At 43.3% G+C, this 19867-nt stretch overlaps 1 protein-coding gene across 1 annotated transcript in view; it reads left to right on the forward strand.

Moving 5' to 3' along the window:
- Positions 1-19382, forward strand: part of QPCT (glutaminyl-peptide cyclotransferase) — a 425195-nt gene extending 405813 nt beyond the window's left edge. The window contains exon 7 of the mRNA XM_073627561.1: positions 19013-19382. Within this exon, the coding sequence (XP_073483662.1) occupies positions 19013-19158 (146 nt within the window). The 3' untranslated portion in view covers positions 19159-19382. The remainder of the gene's footprint in view (positions 1-19012) is intronic.
- The last annotated feature ends 485 nt before the right edge of the window (positions 19383-19867 follow it).

Consider the following 19867-nt stretch of genomic DNA (forward strand, 5'->3'; position numbering starts at 1 on the left):
AAACTCAACGCGTTTCTTGGCTTAAAACCAATCGTCAGGAGTCTGATGCTATGTAACTGTGTGAAAACAATTGGATATCTGTTAGTGTATGAGCAGATGTTTGTGAGAAAGATATACTGAAAATGTGATTTTCTGTATACTCACAAGTTATGCAGTTATAAGCGATGATCTCAATATTACAGTACGGTATTGGTCTGGGTCCATAGAGTCTCCCCCTGGGTTGAGGCAGAGAGCACACCCCATAGAACCGTCAGCCACGGCAGCCCAAGTGACACAGGCACCCATGAATGTCGGCAGGCAGGGACATCTGGTGAGGCAGGTGGATGTGAGTGAGCTGGGGAGAAAAAATATATGTGTGGAAAATGTGTGAGCTGATCAATGAGGAGTGATAAGAATGGAATGGGTGGAAAAACATAACGTAGCCTGAGTGTGTAGAGAAAAACAAGGACAGGACAGGTATGAGAGTGATGAGTGGAACAGGGTATGTGTGCAGCAGTAGGGCCATAGCTGTGATGGATGAACCAGTGTGATGGAATGTGAGGAAATACCTGTATGGTGAGTGCCAAGCCGGACCAGATGTCACACGTGCATGACGGGATCACAGGTAGGCTGGTCACAGGCTGCCTTATATTGCCGCAAGTCAGAGGCGCGCTCCCGCCAACGTCGTGCGCGGGCGTGATGACGCGGTAAGGGGAGGGAGGGATAGCCAATCAATGCGGCCACCCGTCAGCCCGTACTACGCCTGAGCCCGGAGATGGAGAACCACTTAGCGTCCCGTATGCGGCGGCATGGATGCCGCGAACGGGACGTGGGAGGCATGACGCCGATGCGCCGAGGCCAGGGCCCACCCACATCATGGATCTGAGGGTGATGGATCCTGGGCTGGGCGCGTCGCAACCCCGGGGAGTAAACAGGACAGATCCCAGCGTCACAAGTGTATGGAAAGTAAATAAATGGCAATTGTAGAGATGAGAGAGAAAGGGAGAACCAAAACAGCTCAAGAATGAGTGCAGAGGCAAAGGCAACAGCAGGCCTTTATTTCCCTAGAATAGGGTCAATATAACAAGGAAAGCAATGAAGTAACATATACAATCATTGCACAGGATACAACTGCTGTGCAAGGAAGTATAAAATATAAATTATAAACAACTTTAGCCCTGAATTAAATCAGTGTTTGTCTGACTAAAGGGAAGCAACAAAATTATATAAATAATTACAAATAAAAAACTTTAGCCCTGAATTAAATCAGTTATTTGTCTGGCTAGAGAGAAAACAAAAAAACAAAAAACAAAATTAACAAAAACTTTAGCCCTGAATTGAATCAGTAGTTATCTGACTAAAGGAAATCAAAATAAATAAAAAAATATAAAAGAAATAAAATTGAAAAAATAAAAAAGAGAGCAGACGCTGGATTGGTCCTAGGTGTCAATAGGGGAAATAGCAGGACCGAATGGGGGGAAAAAAGGTTGCAAGTAGTAGACATATATGTAACGATTAAGGGAGTATAAATGTAACTAAGGGGACAAACAAAAAACAAAGTCATGTTGTACTGTATTGCAACAGTATATTGTAAGAAAAGAGGTGGGAAGATAAAGGACAATGAATAGGGCAGAGACTAATGCTAATGATAGGTACTTTATAAAATCGATATGCAGATGCAGTTATAGAGAATCAGGATATATATACAAAGGATTATATATTAATAAGACTCTTGCATTGAGATCAGTCAATGAACAAGAGGTTCTCCATCTCCGGGCTCAGGCGTAGTACGGGCTGACGGGTGGCCGCATTGATTGGCTATCCCTCCCTCCCCTTACCGCGTCATCACGCCCGCGCACGACGTTGGCGGGAGCGCGCCTCTGACCTGCGGCAATATAAGGCAGCCTGTGACCAGCCTACCTGTGATCCCGTCATGCACGTGTGACATCTGGTCCGGCTTGGCACTCACCATACAGGTATTTCCTCACATTCCATCACACTGGTTCATCCATCACAGCTATGGCCCTACTGCTGCACACATACCCTGTTGCACTCATCACTCTCATACCTGTCCTGTCCTTGTTTTTCTCTACACACTCAGGCTACGTTATGTTTTTCCACCCATTCCATTCTTATCACTCCTCATTGACCAGCTCACACATTTTCCACACATATATTTTTTCTCCCCAGCTCACTCACATCCACCTGCCTCACCAGATGTCCCTGCCTGCCGACATTCATGGGTGCCTGTGTCACTTGGGCTGCCGTGGCTGACGGTTCTATGGGGTGTGCTCTCTGCCTCAACCCCGGGGGAGACTCTATGGACGCAGACCAATACCGTACTGTAATATTGAGATCATCGCTTATAACTGCATAACTTGTGAGTATACAGAAAATCACATTTTCAGTATATCTTTCTCACAAACATCTGCTCATACACTAACAGATATCCAATTGTTTTCACACAGTTACATAGCATCAGACTCCTGACGATTGGTTTTAAGCCAAGAAACGCGTTGAGTTTAGATCTATTGATGCATCTTTATACTGCACAATGCATATATTTTCTTGTAACTGTATAATCTATACATGAACCTTGTCTGTTTATATACTATTGTCAACATGTTTTACTATGGTCTCAAATATGTACTTTTATGATTGTATCTGGTTCAAGTACCTATATAATTAAAACTTTTTATACCATTAAAACTTTTTATACCATGATTACTCTACACTACTATTGGTTGAGATTATATCTATTTATATTTTCCATTATTTACATCACTACACGCCCCATTCAGTCCAATATACTCACCCACATGCCTCATGCAAAGTCCCGCTTCTATTCCCCTATTTCTTTGTAACTTGTAGCTTTAGCTGAACACTGTGAGGAGGAGGCACTACCCTAACTTGTAGCTTTAGCTGAACACTGTGCAGAGGTCACACTAAACTAACTTGTAGCTTTAGCTGAACACTGTTCAGAGGATGCACTACACTAACTTGTAGCTTTATCTGAACACTGTGCAGAGGTCGCACTACACTAACTTGTAGTTTTAGCTGAACACTGTGAGGAGGACGCACTACACTAACTTGTAGCTTTAGCTGAACACTGTGCAGAGGTCGCACTACACTAACTTGTAGTTTTAGCTGAACACTGTGAGGAGGACGCACTACACTAACTTGTAGCTTTAGCTGAACACTGTGCAGAGGTCGCACTACACTAACTTGTAGTTTTAGCTGAACACTGTGAGGAGGACGCACTACACCAACTTGTAGCTTATTTAGCTGCCTGCGGTAGTGATAGGATCAGGAAAACACCACCAACCTTCTACAGGTAGCTTTAGGTGAACACTGTGCAGAGCTCGCAAAAAACTAACTTGTAGCTTATTTAGCTGCCTGCGGTAGTGATAGGATCAGGAAAACACCACCAACCTTCTACAGGTAGCTTTAGGTGAACACTGTGCAGAGCTCGCAAAAAACTAACTTGTAGCTTATTTAGCTGCCTGCGGTAGTGATAGGATCAGGAAAACACCACCAGCCTTCGACAGGTAGCTTTAGCTGAACACTGTGCAGAGCTCACACTACACTAACTTGTAGTTTTAGCTGAACACTGTGAGGAGGATGCACTACACTAACTTGTAGCTTTAGCTGAACACTGTTCAGAGGACGCACTACACTAACTTGTAGCTTTAGCTGAACACTGTGCAGAGGTCGCACTATACTAACTTGTAGTTTTAGCTGAACACTGTTCAGAGGAGGCCCTACATTAACTTGTAGCTTTAGCTGAACACTGTGCAGAGGTCGCACTACACTAACTTGTAGTTTTAGCTGAACACTGCTCAGAGGACGCACTACACTAACTTGTAGCTTTAGCTGAACACTGTGCAGAGGTCGCACTACACTAACTTGTAGTTTTAGCTGAACACTGTTCAGAGGACGCACTACACTAACTTGTAGCTTTAGCTGAACACTGTGCAGAGGTCGCACTATACTAACTTGTAGTTTTAGCTGAACACTGTTCAGAGGACGCACTACACTAACTTGTAGCTTTAGCTGAACACTGTGCAGAGGTCGCACTACACTAACTTGTAGTTTTAGTTGAACACTGTGAGGAGGACGCACTACACTAACTTGTAGCTTTAGCTGAACACTGTGCAGAGGTCGCACTATACTAACTTGTAGTTTTAGCTGAACACTGTTCAGAGGACGCACTACACTAACTTGTAGCTTTAGCTGAACACTGTGCAGAGGTCGCACTATACTAACTTGTAGTTTTAGCTGAACACTGTTCAGAGGACGCACTACACTAACTTGTAGCTTTAGCTGAACATTGTGCAGAGGTCGCACTACACTAACTTGTAGTTTTAGTTGAACACTGTGAGGAGGACGCACTACACTAACTTGTAGCTTTAGCTGAACACTGTGCAGAGGTCGCACTATACTAACTTGTAGTTTTAGCTGAACACTGTTCAGAGGACGCACTACACTAACTTGTAGCTTTAGCTGAACACTGTGCAGAGGTCGCACTATACTAACTTGTAGTTTTAGCTGAACACTGTTCAGAGGACGCACTACACTAACTTGTAGCTTTAGCTGAACACTGTGCAGAGGTCGCACTACACTAACTTGTAGTTTTAGTTGAACACTGTGAGGAGGACGCACTACACTAACTTGTAGCTTTAGCTGAACACTGTGCAGAGGTCGCACTATACTAACTTGTAGTTTTAGCTGAACACTGTGAGGAGGACGCACTACACTAACTTGTAGCTTTAGCTGAACACTGTGCAGAGGTCGCACTACACTAACTTGTAGTTTTAGTTGAACACTGTGAGGAGGACGCACTACACCAACTTGTAGCTTTAGCTGAACACTGTGCAGAGGTCACATTAAACTAACTTGTAGCTTTAGCTGAACACTGTGAGGAGGAGGCACTACTCTAACTTGTAGCTTTAGCTGAACACTGTGCAGAGGTCACACTAAACTAACTTGTAGCTTTAGCTGAACACTGTGAGGAGGATGCACTACCCTAACTTGTAGCTTTAGCTGAACACTGTGCAGCGGTCACACTAAACTAACTTGTAGCTTTAGCTGAACACTGTTCAGAGGATGCACTACACTAACTTGTAGCTTTATCTGAACACTGTGCAGAGGTCCCACTACACTAACTTGTAGTTTTAGCTGAACACTGTTCAGAGGACGCACTACACTAACTTGTAGCTTTAGCTGAACACTGTGCAGAGGTCGCACTACACTAACTTGTAGTTTTAGCTGAACACTGTGCAGAGGTCGCACTACACTAACTTGTAGTTTTATCTGAACACTGTGAGGAGGATGCACTACACCAACTTGTAGCTTTAGCTGAACACTGTGAGGAGGACGCACTACCCTAACTTGTAGCTTTAGCTGAACACTGTGCAGAGGTCACACTAAATTAACTTGTAGCTTTAACTGAACACTGTGAGGAGGACGCACTACACTAACTCTAAATAGTCTAGCTGCCTGACTGTGGTACTAATAGGATCAAAAGAACACCAGCTGTAAATACTGTAACAAGACTGGAACACACTACACAGGGCCGCCTTGCAGGCGGCCTTATATAGTGTGGGGCGTGTTCTAACCCCCTGAGCCATAATTGGCCAAAGCCACCCTGGCTTTGCCAATTACAGCTCTCTCTACTGACGGCGCTGTGATTGGCCAAGCATGCGGGTCATAGTGCATGCTTGGGCAATCATCAGCCAGCAATGCACTGCGATGCTGCAGTGAATTATGGGCCGTGACGTGCCACACGAATTTGGCGCGAACGGCCCATAACGTTCGCAATTCGGCGAACGATCGAACAGCCGATGTTCGAGTCGAACATGGGTTTGACTCGAACGCGAAGCTCATCCCTACTGGAGAGTCACCTTTATTTTATTTGTGCACGGATCACTGTTCACAGACTGCTATTTAATAGTGTATAATCATATACACATACAGATTATATATATATATTTTTTTTGGGACTCATCACTTTGTAATTCGCACATGTCACTTTATTTTGGTTGTGTGCAGAAGCAGCACACGGTAAATGTTTTTTGGATTTGTTGTTGTTTTTTCAACATGTTCATTTGAGTTCACATACATATATATACATTTTCAGGGATTGAGTCACGCAGCACTAAGCACTTGTCACTTTTTTATTTTTGATGTGCTGAAGTATTATTGTCATATATATATTTTTTACACTTTTATATTTATATATTTTTTATACTTTAGTTTATATTTGTGTTTTATACATATATTTATTTATTGAAGCACCATTCACTTTATATGGAGTGTTGGCAATATTCACAGTATTGAATTTAAACATAGTTTTTTTCTAATATAATAATATTTTGAACAGCGCCATTTTCCCTTTTGTAGAGCTTTAATTTTAATTATATGCATAGGGATAAGGGGGCATATGGATCTGCTAGCTCAGGCTCAGCTTTCAGCTCTATTAGGGGTGGTAGTTCATCCACTCGGGCCCAATTACCCTTTCCTCTGAAGGGTTGCCCCCACTCTGGTTCCCAGTTTTTCTCTGACCATTTGGCTGGCTCATCAGCCACACAGGTTCTTCTTTTCTATCTAGGGAAGTATTTTCTGTCACAATATCAGAGTGGGCAAGATTTTTGACCTTATTGAGGCCATTAATAAAAGGGGTCACAGTCCTTTCAACCATGCCTCCTAAATTAGTATTTGATTTTACCCTTGAATGCCCAAGGAGGAAATGACAGGCTCCTTTGCCTTCTGAGGCATTGGATCAGGATGAAACACCAGTTACAAAGACTTCTTCCCATCCAAATTATATCATACTGTAGATACCTGTATTAGCGATTTACACTCCTTCTTAGCATTCGTGCAGCCTGAATTATTCTAAGGTATATTCAGCATGTAGTCCGATAAAGTCTATAAACCATCCTAGAACTTCTCCATCCACTCTTTGGCAGATCCTGTCCATCATGGGACCTTGGGAACTCACACAGAGAACATTTTTACTCCTCCCCGTTCTGCCCAAGAGTATTCTATTTAAGAAAGTTTCCCTTCTAAGTTGTCACTTCCTACCTGAACCAGAACCTAGATGCAACACTGATCAGGATCTTCCTACCTCAGGACAAACTTCTGTCCTTTCATTCTCATGCTGGTGTCAGGCCAGGAGTTAGATAGCAGGTAAAACTGTTCAGATGTGCTGATTTGCAGAAAGGTCAGTAAACAAGAGCACATACCATGAGCAGGACGGTAATGAGAGCGGGTTGGCTGGTACTTGTGGTGCACCACTGCAGATGTAGGTGGAACAGCAAGAGACTGGTGTGCAGCAGGAAGCAGGTCAGGACAGTCATCTTGTAATGATGAATCTGGTAACACAGAAGGGTCAGGCAAAAGCATAGTCTAGACAAGTCAGGTAACACACATGTAGATAAGAGTTCAAATGGTACCAATCAGCAGCAGGGATGAGTAGGGTCAGAACAAGCCGGATCACAAACAAGTAGATCAGAGTTCAAACGGTACCAATTCAGCAGCGAGGAAGAGCAGGGTCAGAACAAGCTGGATCATACACAGTATACTTGGGGAAGATATCAAATGGGTTAAGCAGGAGCAAACAAATACTATCACAAGCACTGGTGGTGTGTTGACCCGGGTGTTTTAACCACTTCAATACCGGGCTATAGTCATATGACGTCCGCAGATGGAATCTCCCATCCTGGGCGGGTGTCATATGATGTCCTCGGCTTCTCGCCGCTCCTGCGGTGATCGAGGATGAGGTGTGTCCCTCGGACACAGCCCATCCCAGATCCGTGTAAAGAGCCAATAAAAAATGGCTCATTACCACGTGACCGGCTGTGTCCAATCACAGCCGGGCACATGTACTGCCCACGGGCGCTGGCAGAGCTGTGATCGGGGCTGAGGCTTGTCACCATGACATAGCCCAACCCCGATCGCAATAAAGAGCCAATAAAATTGTCTCTTTACCACGTGACCGGCTGTGTCCAATCACAGCCGGTCACAGAATGTCAACAAACCGCGGTAACAAGATGTTACCGGGTTCCCTCCTCACACACCGATCATGTGTGAGAAGGAGATTGCGGTAACAGCTCGTTACCGCTTACAGTGTACACCAACACACACTGATTGCCCCCCCAATAAAGAGGACCTGTCACCAGCCATCAAAGTACCTGTCACCAGCCATCAAAGTACCTGTCACCACCCATCAAAGTACCTGTCACAGCCCATCTGAGTACCCGAGTACCTGAGTACCTGTCACAGCCCATCTGAGTACCTGAGTACCTGTCACAGCCCATCTGAGTACCCTAGTACCTTTTCACAGCCCATCTGAGTACCTGTCACAGTCCATCTGAGCACCCGAGTACCTGTCACAGCCCATCTGAGTACCTTAGTACCTGTCACAGTTCATCTGAGTACCTGAGTACCTGTCACAGTCCATCTGAGTACCCGAGTACCTGAGTACCTGTCACAGTTCATCTGAGTACCCGAGTACCTGTGTACCTGTCACAGTTCATCTGAGTACCTGAGTACCCGAGTACCTGTCACAGTCCATCTGAGTACCTGTCACAGACCATCTGAGTACCTGTCAGTCCATCTGAGTACCCGAGTACCTGTCACAGTTCATCTGAGTACACGAGTACCTGAGCACCTGTCACAGCCCATCTGAGTATCTGTCACAGTTCATCTGAGTACCTGTCACAGTCCATCTGAGTACCTGTCACAGCTCATCTGAGTATCTGTCACTGCCCATCTGAGTACCCGAGTACCAGTCACCAGCCCATCAGAGTACCCGAGTAATTATCTGTAGCCCATCAGAGTACCCGAGTACTTGTCACCAAGCCATCAGAGTACCCGAGTATCTGTCTCCAGGCCATAAGAGTACCAGAGTACCTGTCACCAGGCCATCAGAGTACCCAAGTACCTGTCACCAGGCCATCAGAGTACCCGAGTACCTATCTCCAACCCATCAGAGTACCTGAGTACCTGTCACCAGCCCATCAGAGTAACCGAGTACCTGTCACCAGCCCATCAGTGTAACCGAGTACCTGTCTCCAGCCCATCAGAGTACCCGAGTACCTACCTGCAGCCCATTCCTCATAGAATATATGTTGGGGTGTTTGCTTTCTAAAATGGGGACATTTTGTGGGTAATTCCATGGTCCTGGTGCTCAAGGACCTTCAAAAGTGTGATAGGTAGGAATGAAATGAGATGTGTAATTTATGCTCCTAGAACGCCTGAAGGTACTACTTCAGTGTTGGGCCTCTGTATGTGGCCAGGCTGTGTAGAAGTCTCACACATGTGGTATAGCCATACTCAGGAGGAGTAGCAGAATGTGTTTTGGGCTGTGATTTTTGCTATATACATGCTATGTGTTAGAAATATCTTATAAATTGACAACTTTGTGTAAAAAAAAAAAAAGATTTTCATTTTCTTTCCACGTTTTCTGAAGACTTGTGTAAAAAAATTTACTTTTCAAAAGACTCATAATGCCTCATAGAATATACGTTGGGGTGTTTGTTTTTCAAAATGGGGTCATTTTGTGGGTAATTCCATTGTCCTGGTGCTCCAGGGCCTTCAAAATGTAATAGGTCGTTAGGAAATTAGAGGTGTAATTTATGCTCCAAGAACGCCTGACGGTGCTCTCTGCATGTTGGGCCTCTGTATGTGGCCAGGCTGTGTAAAAGTCTCACACATATGGTATCGCCATACTCAGGAGAAGTAGCAGAATGTGTTTTGGGGTGTCAATTTTGCTATATACATGCTTTGAGTTAGAAATACCTTATAAACTGACCACTTTGTGTAAAAAAAAAAGTTTTAATTTTCTTTCCAAGTTTTCCGAAAACTTGTGGAAAAAAATGAACCTTTCAAAAGACTCATTATGCCTCATAGAATAGATGTTGGGGTGTTTGCTTTCTAAAATGGGGTCATTTTGTGGGAAATTCCACTGTCTTAGTGCTCCAGGGCCTTCACAAATGTAATAGATCGTTAGGAAATTAAAGGTGTAATTTATGCTCCTAGAACCCCTGATGGTGCTCCCTGCATGTTGGACCTCTCTGTGTGGCCAGGCTGTGTAAAAGTCTCACACATATAGTATCGCCATACTCGAAAGGAGTAGCAGAATGTATTTTGGGGTGTAATTGGAAGTATGCATATGGTGTGTGTGAGAAATAACTTATTATGACAATTTTGTGAAAAAAAATTCTTAATTTTCCTAAGAATTGTGAGAAAAAAATTCACCATGCCTCTTACTAGATACCTTTTACTGTCTATTTTTCAAAAAGGGGACATTTTAGGGCCTCAAGAAATGAGATAGGCCGTCAGTGCATCAGGTGTGATCAATTTTCAGTGATTTGCACCATAGCCTGTAGACTCTGTAACTTCCACAGAGACTAAATAATATCCACTAATTTGGGTTATTTTTACCAAAGAATTGTAGCAGTATAAATTTTGGCCCAAATTTATGAACAAAAATGACTTATTTGCAAAATTTTATCATAGAAACTAAAAAAAAGGTGTTTTTTTTTCTAAATTTTCTTTTTTTAAACTTTATTTCTTTATTGAAGTTTTTTAAAAAATAGTAACACATAGTGTAAAAACAGACATTACCCCCAGGACCCAATCTCCCTCTCCAGTGCTTCCCACTCCTTAAATAGGCAATATGGATGATAAAATGGGCACGTTATGGGAAGTTCTTGAGTAGAGTGGGCATCCTGTAAAGGGGCCCGTCTAAGGTTCTATTTGTTTCTCGATTCCCAGCCCATTCACTTCACTCTCACAACTCCATCCATTCCTCTCATTCGCTCATCTTGCAATCTCTCAGGATCTATTTTCTTTTGGGTCACTGCCTGTTATTTGCGTGTCTCTCTACGCTAATAAAATTTATGGATAAATCCCTTTTGCTTCCCACCATGGTTTCCAAGTCATATTTCTTTAGTGCTCCTTGCTTTAGATATACCGATTTCTTCTTGAGAATTAAGCCGGGCGATCAGGTTCCTAGCTTGGAATAGGCATCTCATAACTGCTAGATGACTGTTTCCTGAGTATCTCGCTCCCTCCAGTAAACCTAGTAGGCAATGTTTTACCTCCACCAACTCAGTGGAGGTTCCATACGTCCAGTTGATAATACCAGTCACACCCATCCAGTAACTGAACAACTTCGGGCATCTCCAAAACATATGGTACACATCCGCCTCTAACTCCCCACACCTAGGGCATCTTGAGTCTGGCCGGCGGCTGAACTGGCAAAGTTTTCGAGGGGTATAATAGGTTCTATATAGCAAGAACAGATGTGACATCCTCTGAGAGGGGGACAGCGAGACCAGTAGGGCCAGTTCCAGAATTCTGTTCCTTTGCAATTCAGGGATGTTTCCCATGTCTTTTTCCCATTTTCTCCTATACAAAGGGGATTCCCTCCCTCCCATATTCCCCTTATTGATATGTGGATATATTTTTGAGATGAACCCTTTCCCTGACTCTGCATTAATTAGTTTTGAAGAACAGGAATTGTGTTCCATTCTAGGGAGCTCCCTCTGAACTGTTCGACCAGTGCATGCCTGACCTGTTAATATCTGAAGAAAGAGTTATTCGGCAGGGCGTATTGGTCTCTTAGTTCCTGGAAGGTTTTCAAAATGCCATCTAGGTATAGCTGAGTAATGTATTTTATACCACATCTCTCCCATTCCTTTTCTACCCCCATTTTTTGTAGTTCTCCCAGTTTGCTGTTCTCCCACGGGGGGTATACTCCGCGAGGCCTCTATATTTCAAAATTCTTTTTACTATACCCTATACTCATTAGATTCAGAGTAGGGAGTCCTGAGGGAAAGAATCCCTCCTCCAGAGCTGCCGATATTGAATCATGTGGGGTATTTTGTAGGGATATCTTTCTGCCTGCTTCTTGGCCTGCTAGAATGCACCCCGCTATATGCTGGTGGAGTTGAGACGCCAAGAAATAACTTTTCCTGGAAAAGGGGTGCGGAAGCGCTACTCCTCCTTCCGATTTCTGAGCTGCAGGGTAGTTAATCGAATTTTTGCTGAGCCACCCTTCCAGATCAATTCTCTGAACAAAATATCTATCCTTTGGAACCACTGTTTGTGAAGCCAGATTGGGGAGTTATGTAATACATAAAGAAGCTGTCGCATCGCCTAATCATTTTGATTAGGTTACAGCAGCCTGCCACAGATAGTGGAAGGCGTTCCCGCACTTTTATTTTGCTCCTAAATTTGGCCGATAATGGGTCAATGTTGTGTGAGGTATAAAGTTGAGGGTCTCTGGTGATATTTGTGCCCAGGTATTTAAATTTATTAACCACTTGGATCTGGGACACCTCCTCTTGAAGGGGGCCTTCCAAGGGATCTACAGGTAACAAGCTAGATTTTGCTCAGTTTGTCTTTAACCTGGAAATTTGACTGAATCTATCCTCCAAGGAATAACAGGAGGTCGTCTGCATATAATGCAAGTTTTTCCTCCAAATCACCTCTTTTAAAGCCCCTCACCTGGTCAGAGGCTCTGAGGGCAATGGCAAAGAGGAGGGGTGAAAGGGGACATCCCTGTCTCGTCCCCCTCCCCAAACTAAATTTATCACATTGTTCATTATTTACCCTTACTCTGGCCTCTGGTGCTCTATAAAGCATTTTGACCCAGTTGATGAAGCCCAGTCCAAGTTGGACTGCCTCCAATGCCCTCCATAGGTACTGCCATTCTAAGCTGTCAAAGGCCTTGGCAGGGTCCAGTGACAGAATGGCCCCCTCTCTGCCCCCAACCTTTGGAACCTGAAGATTCAAATATAGCCACCTTATATTTGTGCTAGTTGTTCTGCTGGGTATAATGCCCGTTTGGTCGGGGTGGATGAGTTTCGCTATGTCTTTGTTCAACCTAGCCGCCAAGACCTTTGCAAGGATTTTCATATCTGTGTTCAACAGAGCAATAGGCCTATATGAGGCAACATCAAGTGGGTCTTTACCCTCCTTATGTATGGTGATTATAGTGGAGTCCATCATTGATGGGGGCAGCGCTTCCGTTGCTAGCGAGCAATTCAATACCCTCAACAGCTCGGGGAGCAATACCTTACCATAATGGCGGTATACCTCAGCAGGGAGGCCATCTGGGCCCGGGGATTTCTGCCTTGCCATCTCATTAGTGATCCGCTGCATCTCCTCTAGGGTTATGGAGCGGTCCAGCTCTGCTCTATCCATCTCAGAAAGGAAGGGGAGACTCAGACCCTGAAAAAAACTATCCATTTCCTCCCCCGTCTCGTTCTGCCGAGAGCTATATAGATGCTCATAATAAACTTTGAACTTGCCCACTATTTCTGGAGTATACGAGGTCACTCTTCCATCCTCTATGGTAATCGTGAGTAATCGTGGGTACCACCGAGGTGGGGGAGTTTGCTCTAACCAGTTGCGCCAACATACGGCCCACAGTTTCCCCCTCTCCAAAGGCAGCTTGTTTCTGGAAAAGGTATTTGTTTTCAGACTTCCAGAGGGTTACTAAGCGGTAATTGGGTTGCTCCTCTATCCAGTTCTTAAGTGTATCGGCTGTCGGATTATTAATATATTGTTCTTCCGCTACTGCTACCCTCTCCCTAATTAATCTCTCCCAGTTTTTTTTTTTTTAATTTTTTTGAAATTTTCGCTCTTTTTTCACGTATGTCACAAAAACTAAAAAACCCAGTGGTGATTAAATACCACCAAAAGAAAGCTCTATTTGTATGAAAAAAAATTATAAAAATTTTGTTTGGGTACAGTGTTGCATGACTGAGTAATTGTCATTCAAAGTGTGAGAGCGCTGAAAGCTAAAAATTGGTCTGGGCAGGAAGGGTGTATAAATGCCCTGTATTGAAGCGGTTAAAGGTGAACAGTGGTCAGCTGGTCACTCACTGTTGCTTCCAAGGCAAGGGCGGTGGGTTTTTCTCAGTCTTAAAAGGTACAGCCTAAATCCTTGTACTGACCCCTGGGCCCAGAGGAAGCTCTCAATTCATGTTTACGTGTGAATCTTTCGTTTTATAGTTGCTTCCTTGGAGCCTGTGCCATTTTTACCCCAGACCATTCCAACTCAGAATCTTGGGACAAATGAACTCGGTCCTTGGACATTACCATGCTTCTGACCTTCAAAGCCAGTCTCTCCCTAGCGTGGTGAATTTCCAACCTAGCATTGGAGTTAGGGAAACCCATTCCTAAGTAGTCATAGAAAGGGGTTATCACAACAGATGTCCAGTCCTGTTCATTCTCTCTGTACAGGGGACTTGGTCATCAGAGGAAGCCCACCTTCAATATCCCTGAACTAAGATCATTTGGTTGTCTTTTCAATGCTGGACCCCTCTGTTGTACAGACACCCAGACAGATCCAGTCAGATAATGCCATGGCAGTGGCCTACATCAGTAATCAAGGATGCATCAGAGGTTGCTACATTCATAGGGAAGCAGACTTTATCTTCTCTTGGAAAGAATTTCATGTTTCGGCCTTATCTGCAGTTCACATGTCAGGTGTGGAAAATTACAATCTTACCAGTATCTGGATCCAGGAAAATGGGCTTTCCAGTGTTGAGTTTTTTTAAGGCCTTTGCCACAGATAGGGGATGTCCAATGTCAATCTACTGACACCCAAAACAAACTGAACAGGTTTGTTACACGATCCAGGTACCCCCTAGACAAGGGGTCTTCAAACTATGGCCCTCCAGCTGTTCAGGAACTGCACTTCCCATCATTTGAGAGAAGGCCTTTCTCCTTATCCATCCTAATTAACACCGGTGATTCAGAATCCAGATTTTACGCCTGGGCTAGACAATAAACAGCTCCGGGGGTTGGTAGAACTAGGCATAACAAGTTGCATGCATTTCGCTACCCCACAGGGCTGGATGTCTTTTCTAGATCTATCTGCCCTTTCATAGCCCCTCTGAGCTTTTGGTCAGCCTTCCAATTGTCACATTACTTAAGGTCTATACTGGATGCGGAAATATGTGTTAGGCCACTGACATTGTTTGAGCACCTATGTGAGGAAGGGAAACATGTACCATGTACCACACTTGCTGTCACTTTTGTATTAACAAATCATTGAGCCTCCAGAAGGTCATATCCCTTCGTACATACGTCGATGGGAGGCGGACCTACAAATTTCTCTTACAAGACAGCAAATTAATAGGATTAATTTACTGGCCCACAAATCTTCTATAGCAAGCTGCTTTCAAGAACAGGGATAGAAGTTATCAGTCAGGTGGTACAGGGTTCCCGTGTTACTTAATAAACTTTATCCGCAAACCTCCAAGTTATGCTGGCGTTGTAATAAAGAGCCAGGGACATTATTACACATTTTTTGGCTGTGCCCTTTACTTACACCGTTTTGGAAGGAAGTGAGGAACATGATTAAACCATTGACATTAGTTGACCTTGGTTCGGACCCTTTGGGATCTCTTGCACCTAAATGTGTTGCCCCTTCGTCAATGTAAAAAATCGCTGATAGCTCACAGGCTAAATGCTGTTCGGGCAATGTATGACTTGTGGAAGTGTGCTGTCACACCATCTTTGAAACATTGGTTTTCTAGAATAGATGAAATTAGGACAATGGAAAATATGACAGCATCTCTCTGTGGAAGAGAGGAGGAATTTCAAGATACTTGGAGCCATTGGACAACCTTTACTTGTACACCCAAGTATGTTGATTGCTTTCCTGTTTAGTTTAGGCATTATGATCTACAAGGGTAGGCCTGGTTTGATAGGGGGATCCTGGGGGGGGAGAGGGGGGAGGTGTTGGAAGCTATGAAGTTCCTTAGTTTTTCATACTATTATAATTTATTTATTTGGTTTATTTGATTTATTTGATAAGGGCTGTCGGCTAGACTTGTTCTCTATTCTAATACAGGTTTATTCCTTTTCTTATTATTGTTTATATGTTTTGTTACAAATGAAAAATTTTGGATAAAGAATCCTTTCTTCAGGGGCATTTTCATAGGAGAGATCATGTATTTGTAGCACTCTATAACAAAATATAGCAACCATTTAAGACCATACACGGGGATACAAAAATAAGGATGATGTTAAAAATTTATAAACAGTTGACATACCAACAAGATAGCCTACACTTCACTTGCCATAAATAAAATCAGCAGCAAGAGTTCTGTTGGCACCAGAGTCGCAGTGCTCCTACTTTGATGCTTCCCTGATTGAGGCATGCCGAGGCCTCAAATGCTCCTCACAAGGATCCCAGAGAAGAGAAACCCCAACTTGCAGCCAGCAGAGAAATAAACGCCAAGGTCTAAAGGCTCGTATTGCTGAAGAAAGCTGGCAATGGTCAGCGGGGACAAGAGGGTGATTTCTAAAGAAAGATAGAAAATACCCCAATGTGGAGATGTAAATATACCTCAGTATATTTGCCAAAGATCCCCATCACCCAGTATCATAGACATACATATGTTCTATATGACCAAGGGAGTATGTGAGAAAGTAGGAAATGTATACCTTATCCTTGGAGAAGACCAAAATCATGGCAAACTGTCGGCTCAGAGCAGCAGCATCTGCATCATGCAGATCCTGAGCTCTATATGCTAGTACAGACACCACGGAAGTGAGCGTGCGTGTCACCAATGATGCGTACGCGTCATTGATGACGAATCCGATGAGGAGTCCACATCATCAGAATGGGAGAGATTGCCATGTTAGAAGGAGGCATACAACACAGGAAAAAAGAGACTGCATAGCGAGGTTAAAATAGGATCCCTCAGACTCTAGGTGCACAGCGCCACCCCATGACCTATGGGCCCATGGCATATGGGCTGAATCGCAGCATATCACTGAATAAACATGGCCCACAGGAAGTGAAATCACAGGCAGAGCATACATATTAATAGATATCAGCAATATCAATATCTCAGCATTAGGAGGTATCATGACAGATTAGCATGTGTGACATTAGGAGAATGGTGGCCCATTGCATCAGAACAAGGATTTAACAATAGATGCAAAACAGACAGGGTGGCTATTTAGACATGTTTGTCCTATCCTGAAGACATCACATATACATTATAATTATCCTTAGGAACAGATCTCAGATCATTCTTTATCACAGCCCCCTAACGAAAATCCCTCTAAAAAGGGCTGGTAGCTAAGCTGGCTGTTAAGGCCTTGGGGGGAAGAGCGCCCCAAGCTCCGCAACCCAGCGTGTCTCACGCTGGAGTAGGAGCTTGTTCCAATCCCCCCCCGGGATTGGGATGGGTCCGGTCCAGAATGAGAAACTGGATCCGGGGAAAAGTACTCTGGTGATGATCCCTAACATGTCTTCCCAAAGGGAGTTCAGGATTAGCAGTGGTCATACAGACAATATCTCTATATGCCCTTTTTCAAAATTCTAATTTGTTTTACCCATGAAGCTTTTTCATTGACATGTTAGCAGATAAACAACATTGCAATATTGCACATATGCACTTTAATGTCTGGTATTGTTAGCGCTAAACACGCTTATTTATGTTGTATTTTTAATATATTGAATATTTGTGATTGATTCATGAGGAATATTTCTTAGGTTTTTGCATTGTTACAGCATTTACTTTATAGTGTATAGTTGGGTAATTATTCCTCTTTGAGATCAGCGCTTTATGCTTTCAGCTTATTGTGAAGTGTGTGTGCAAGGTAATTTGGGATATTTATACCACTGAAAAGGTTCTTGCATCTGATTGTGACCAAAATGCAGCAAGTTAACACAGTGATTTTATTTGGGAGGACTCTGTGAAGGTGAATTCCTCATCACTTATATTATGAATAAGATTAAATAACCTGTGTCTTCCATCCACTCACTCTGAAAATACAACAGTCAGAGAAAGTGAAGGGAGTGGGCCCATTTACAGCACGCAGCACAAGACACACACTGGAACCCAGTCACTCTGGAATCATAGAATTCTGAAAACAAATGAAGAGGATGGGTCCATTTACAGCTGACAGTATACACAGCACAAGGCACATACAACACAGCATACACAGCACAGAACATGTACAAACCTCACATAGCACAGAATATATTCAACAAAGCAAAGAATGCATGCTGCACATAAACTTCAGAGAACACCTATCCTAGTTTGGAAGACAAATGATAAGAAGATGGGCATGTATGCATAAGCATACTTCTATAGGGTGTTTGCTGATTTAGGACCATACAGTAAAAAAGTTTGCATTAAGTAAGTATACATAGCCCCCAACTAACCTTGATTTTGAGGGACTGTCCCTGATTTGGAACAAAGTCCCTCTGTCCTTCTTTTCTCCTCATTTGTCCCTCATTTTGGACTTTCTTGACTAGGTGATAATGACGCATCCATACTACTGGAAAATCCCCAATCACACATCCCAGGAGGCTGCAGGAGTAGGGACACACAGTGGCCATGGGCAGAGCTGGTGCACGTCATCACGGGCCAGCTGCCTAAATCTGGCTAAGGCAGCTGACTCATGATCACTGAGAAGGACCAAGACAGCAGGACGGGACCTAGGCTGTGACACCTGAACAATGGATCACAGTAGGGCAATGGTGTACCTTCTAGGCTTGTGAATATGTGAATTGAAGACAAGTGACCATGACATTTAATGGGGGTTACAAAGAAAACAAGCTGGGGGAAGTGAATTTCCTCTTAAATATCTTGTCTGTGTGCGTCAACCTTTAACAACAGGGTGACATTCATTAGGAACATGCAGAGGGCTACATGAATATGACATAGTGTTGTACACAAGTATATTGGGTTATGCCTGTGAGTTTTCAGAAATGGGAAGCAACTTTGAAGCACTGCATCTGTGCCCTTGCTTATTCAATCATCATTGATAAAGCATTCACAAGGACGGTCATTTTAATAAAGCTTATAGAGATGATGGTTTTCAGGATGGCCATTTTAAATAATCATTTGGTCATTCCCAGATGTTTCCATTCTTTCAAAACCCTTTTGGGGGCACAGCCTCTGGCTGTTTGATCTGCAAAGTTGCAGTGTTACCCACTTGCTTACTAATTATGAAAGATAAACTAACTTTTGTTTTTTTGTTACAGGTGTTTCAGTCCTGCACCTTATTCCGTCACCCTTTCCAGCTGTTTGGCACACATTTGAAGATAACGAAGAAAACCTAGATTCTTCAACTATTGACAACATCAATAAAATTCTTCAGGTGTTTGTTCTAGAATATCTTAATATATGATTGTACTGTTTAAATGATTTTTTTTTGTTTCATAAAGATTTTATTATGTATTTCAAGAAAAATACAACATAGTGTACCAATACAACAATGTAATAAATTGGGTAACAGTTTCCAATTGAAGTTTTCCAAGCAATAAATCACATGTTCGGAGTATAGCAATTATCCAGCAAAAACTCAAGTTCTATATGTATCTTGTTTGCGTAATAAAAAGAATTTGGTCAATGCTCTAGGGTTTATATGCTCCTCAGTTCAATATGACTCCTCTCAGGATAGTTTATTACTGTTTCAGAATCTTTCCAGAACCACCTGCGAAAGCCTAGATATATTAGTTTATCTTTACCCACTTGTCCTCATCTGTGGCTAGGGACATGTGGCTCAGTATCGGACATTACCACCCAAACCAAGCACCACGTCCATCCAGTTATAGGGCTCAGATTGTATCAAGAGAAGAAAAAGAAGACAGAATAGGGAGGGGGGGGGAATACATAAAGAAGAAGGGGGAGGGGGGGCATGTGGGGACTAGAGGGTGGGATCCCACCTGCTACCCTCCCCGTCTACTGGCCACCTGCTACATTCACTTGGTCTCCTGGATCCCTGGGGCGAACCATCCACTGTTTTAATTATTAAGTTTAGATATTCCGTTCAGAATACTTACTTTAATGTATTACAAATGTTTTATTGTAAAAATGACAAAGAGCAAGACCAAGCA

Source organism: Aquarana catesbeiana, linkage group LG04 (genome assembly GCF_042186555.1).
Source record: "Aquarana catesbeiana isolate 2022-GZ linkage group LG04, ASM4218655v1, whole genome shotgun sequence".
NCBI classification, from domain to species: domain Eukaryota; kingdom Metazoa; phylum Chordata; class Amphibia; order Anura; family Ranidae; genus Aquarana; species Aquarana catesbeiana.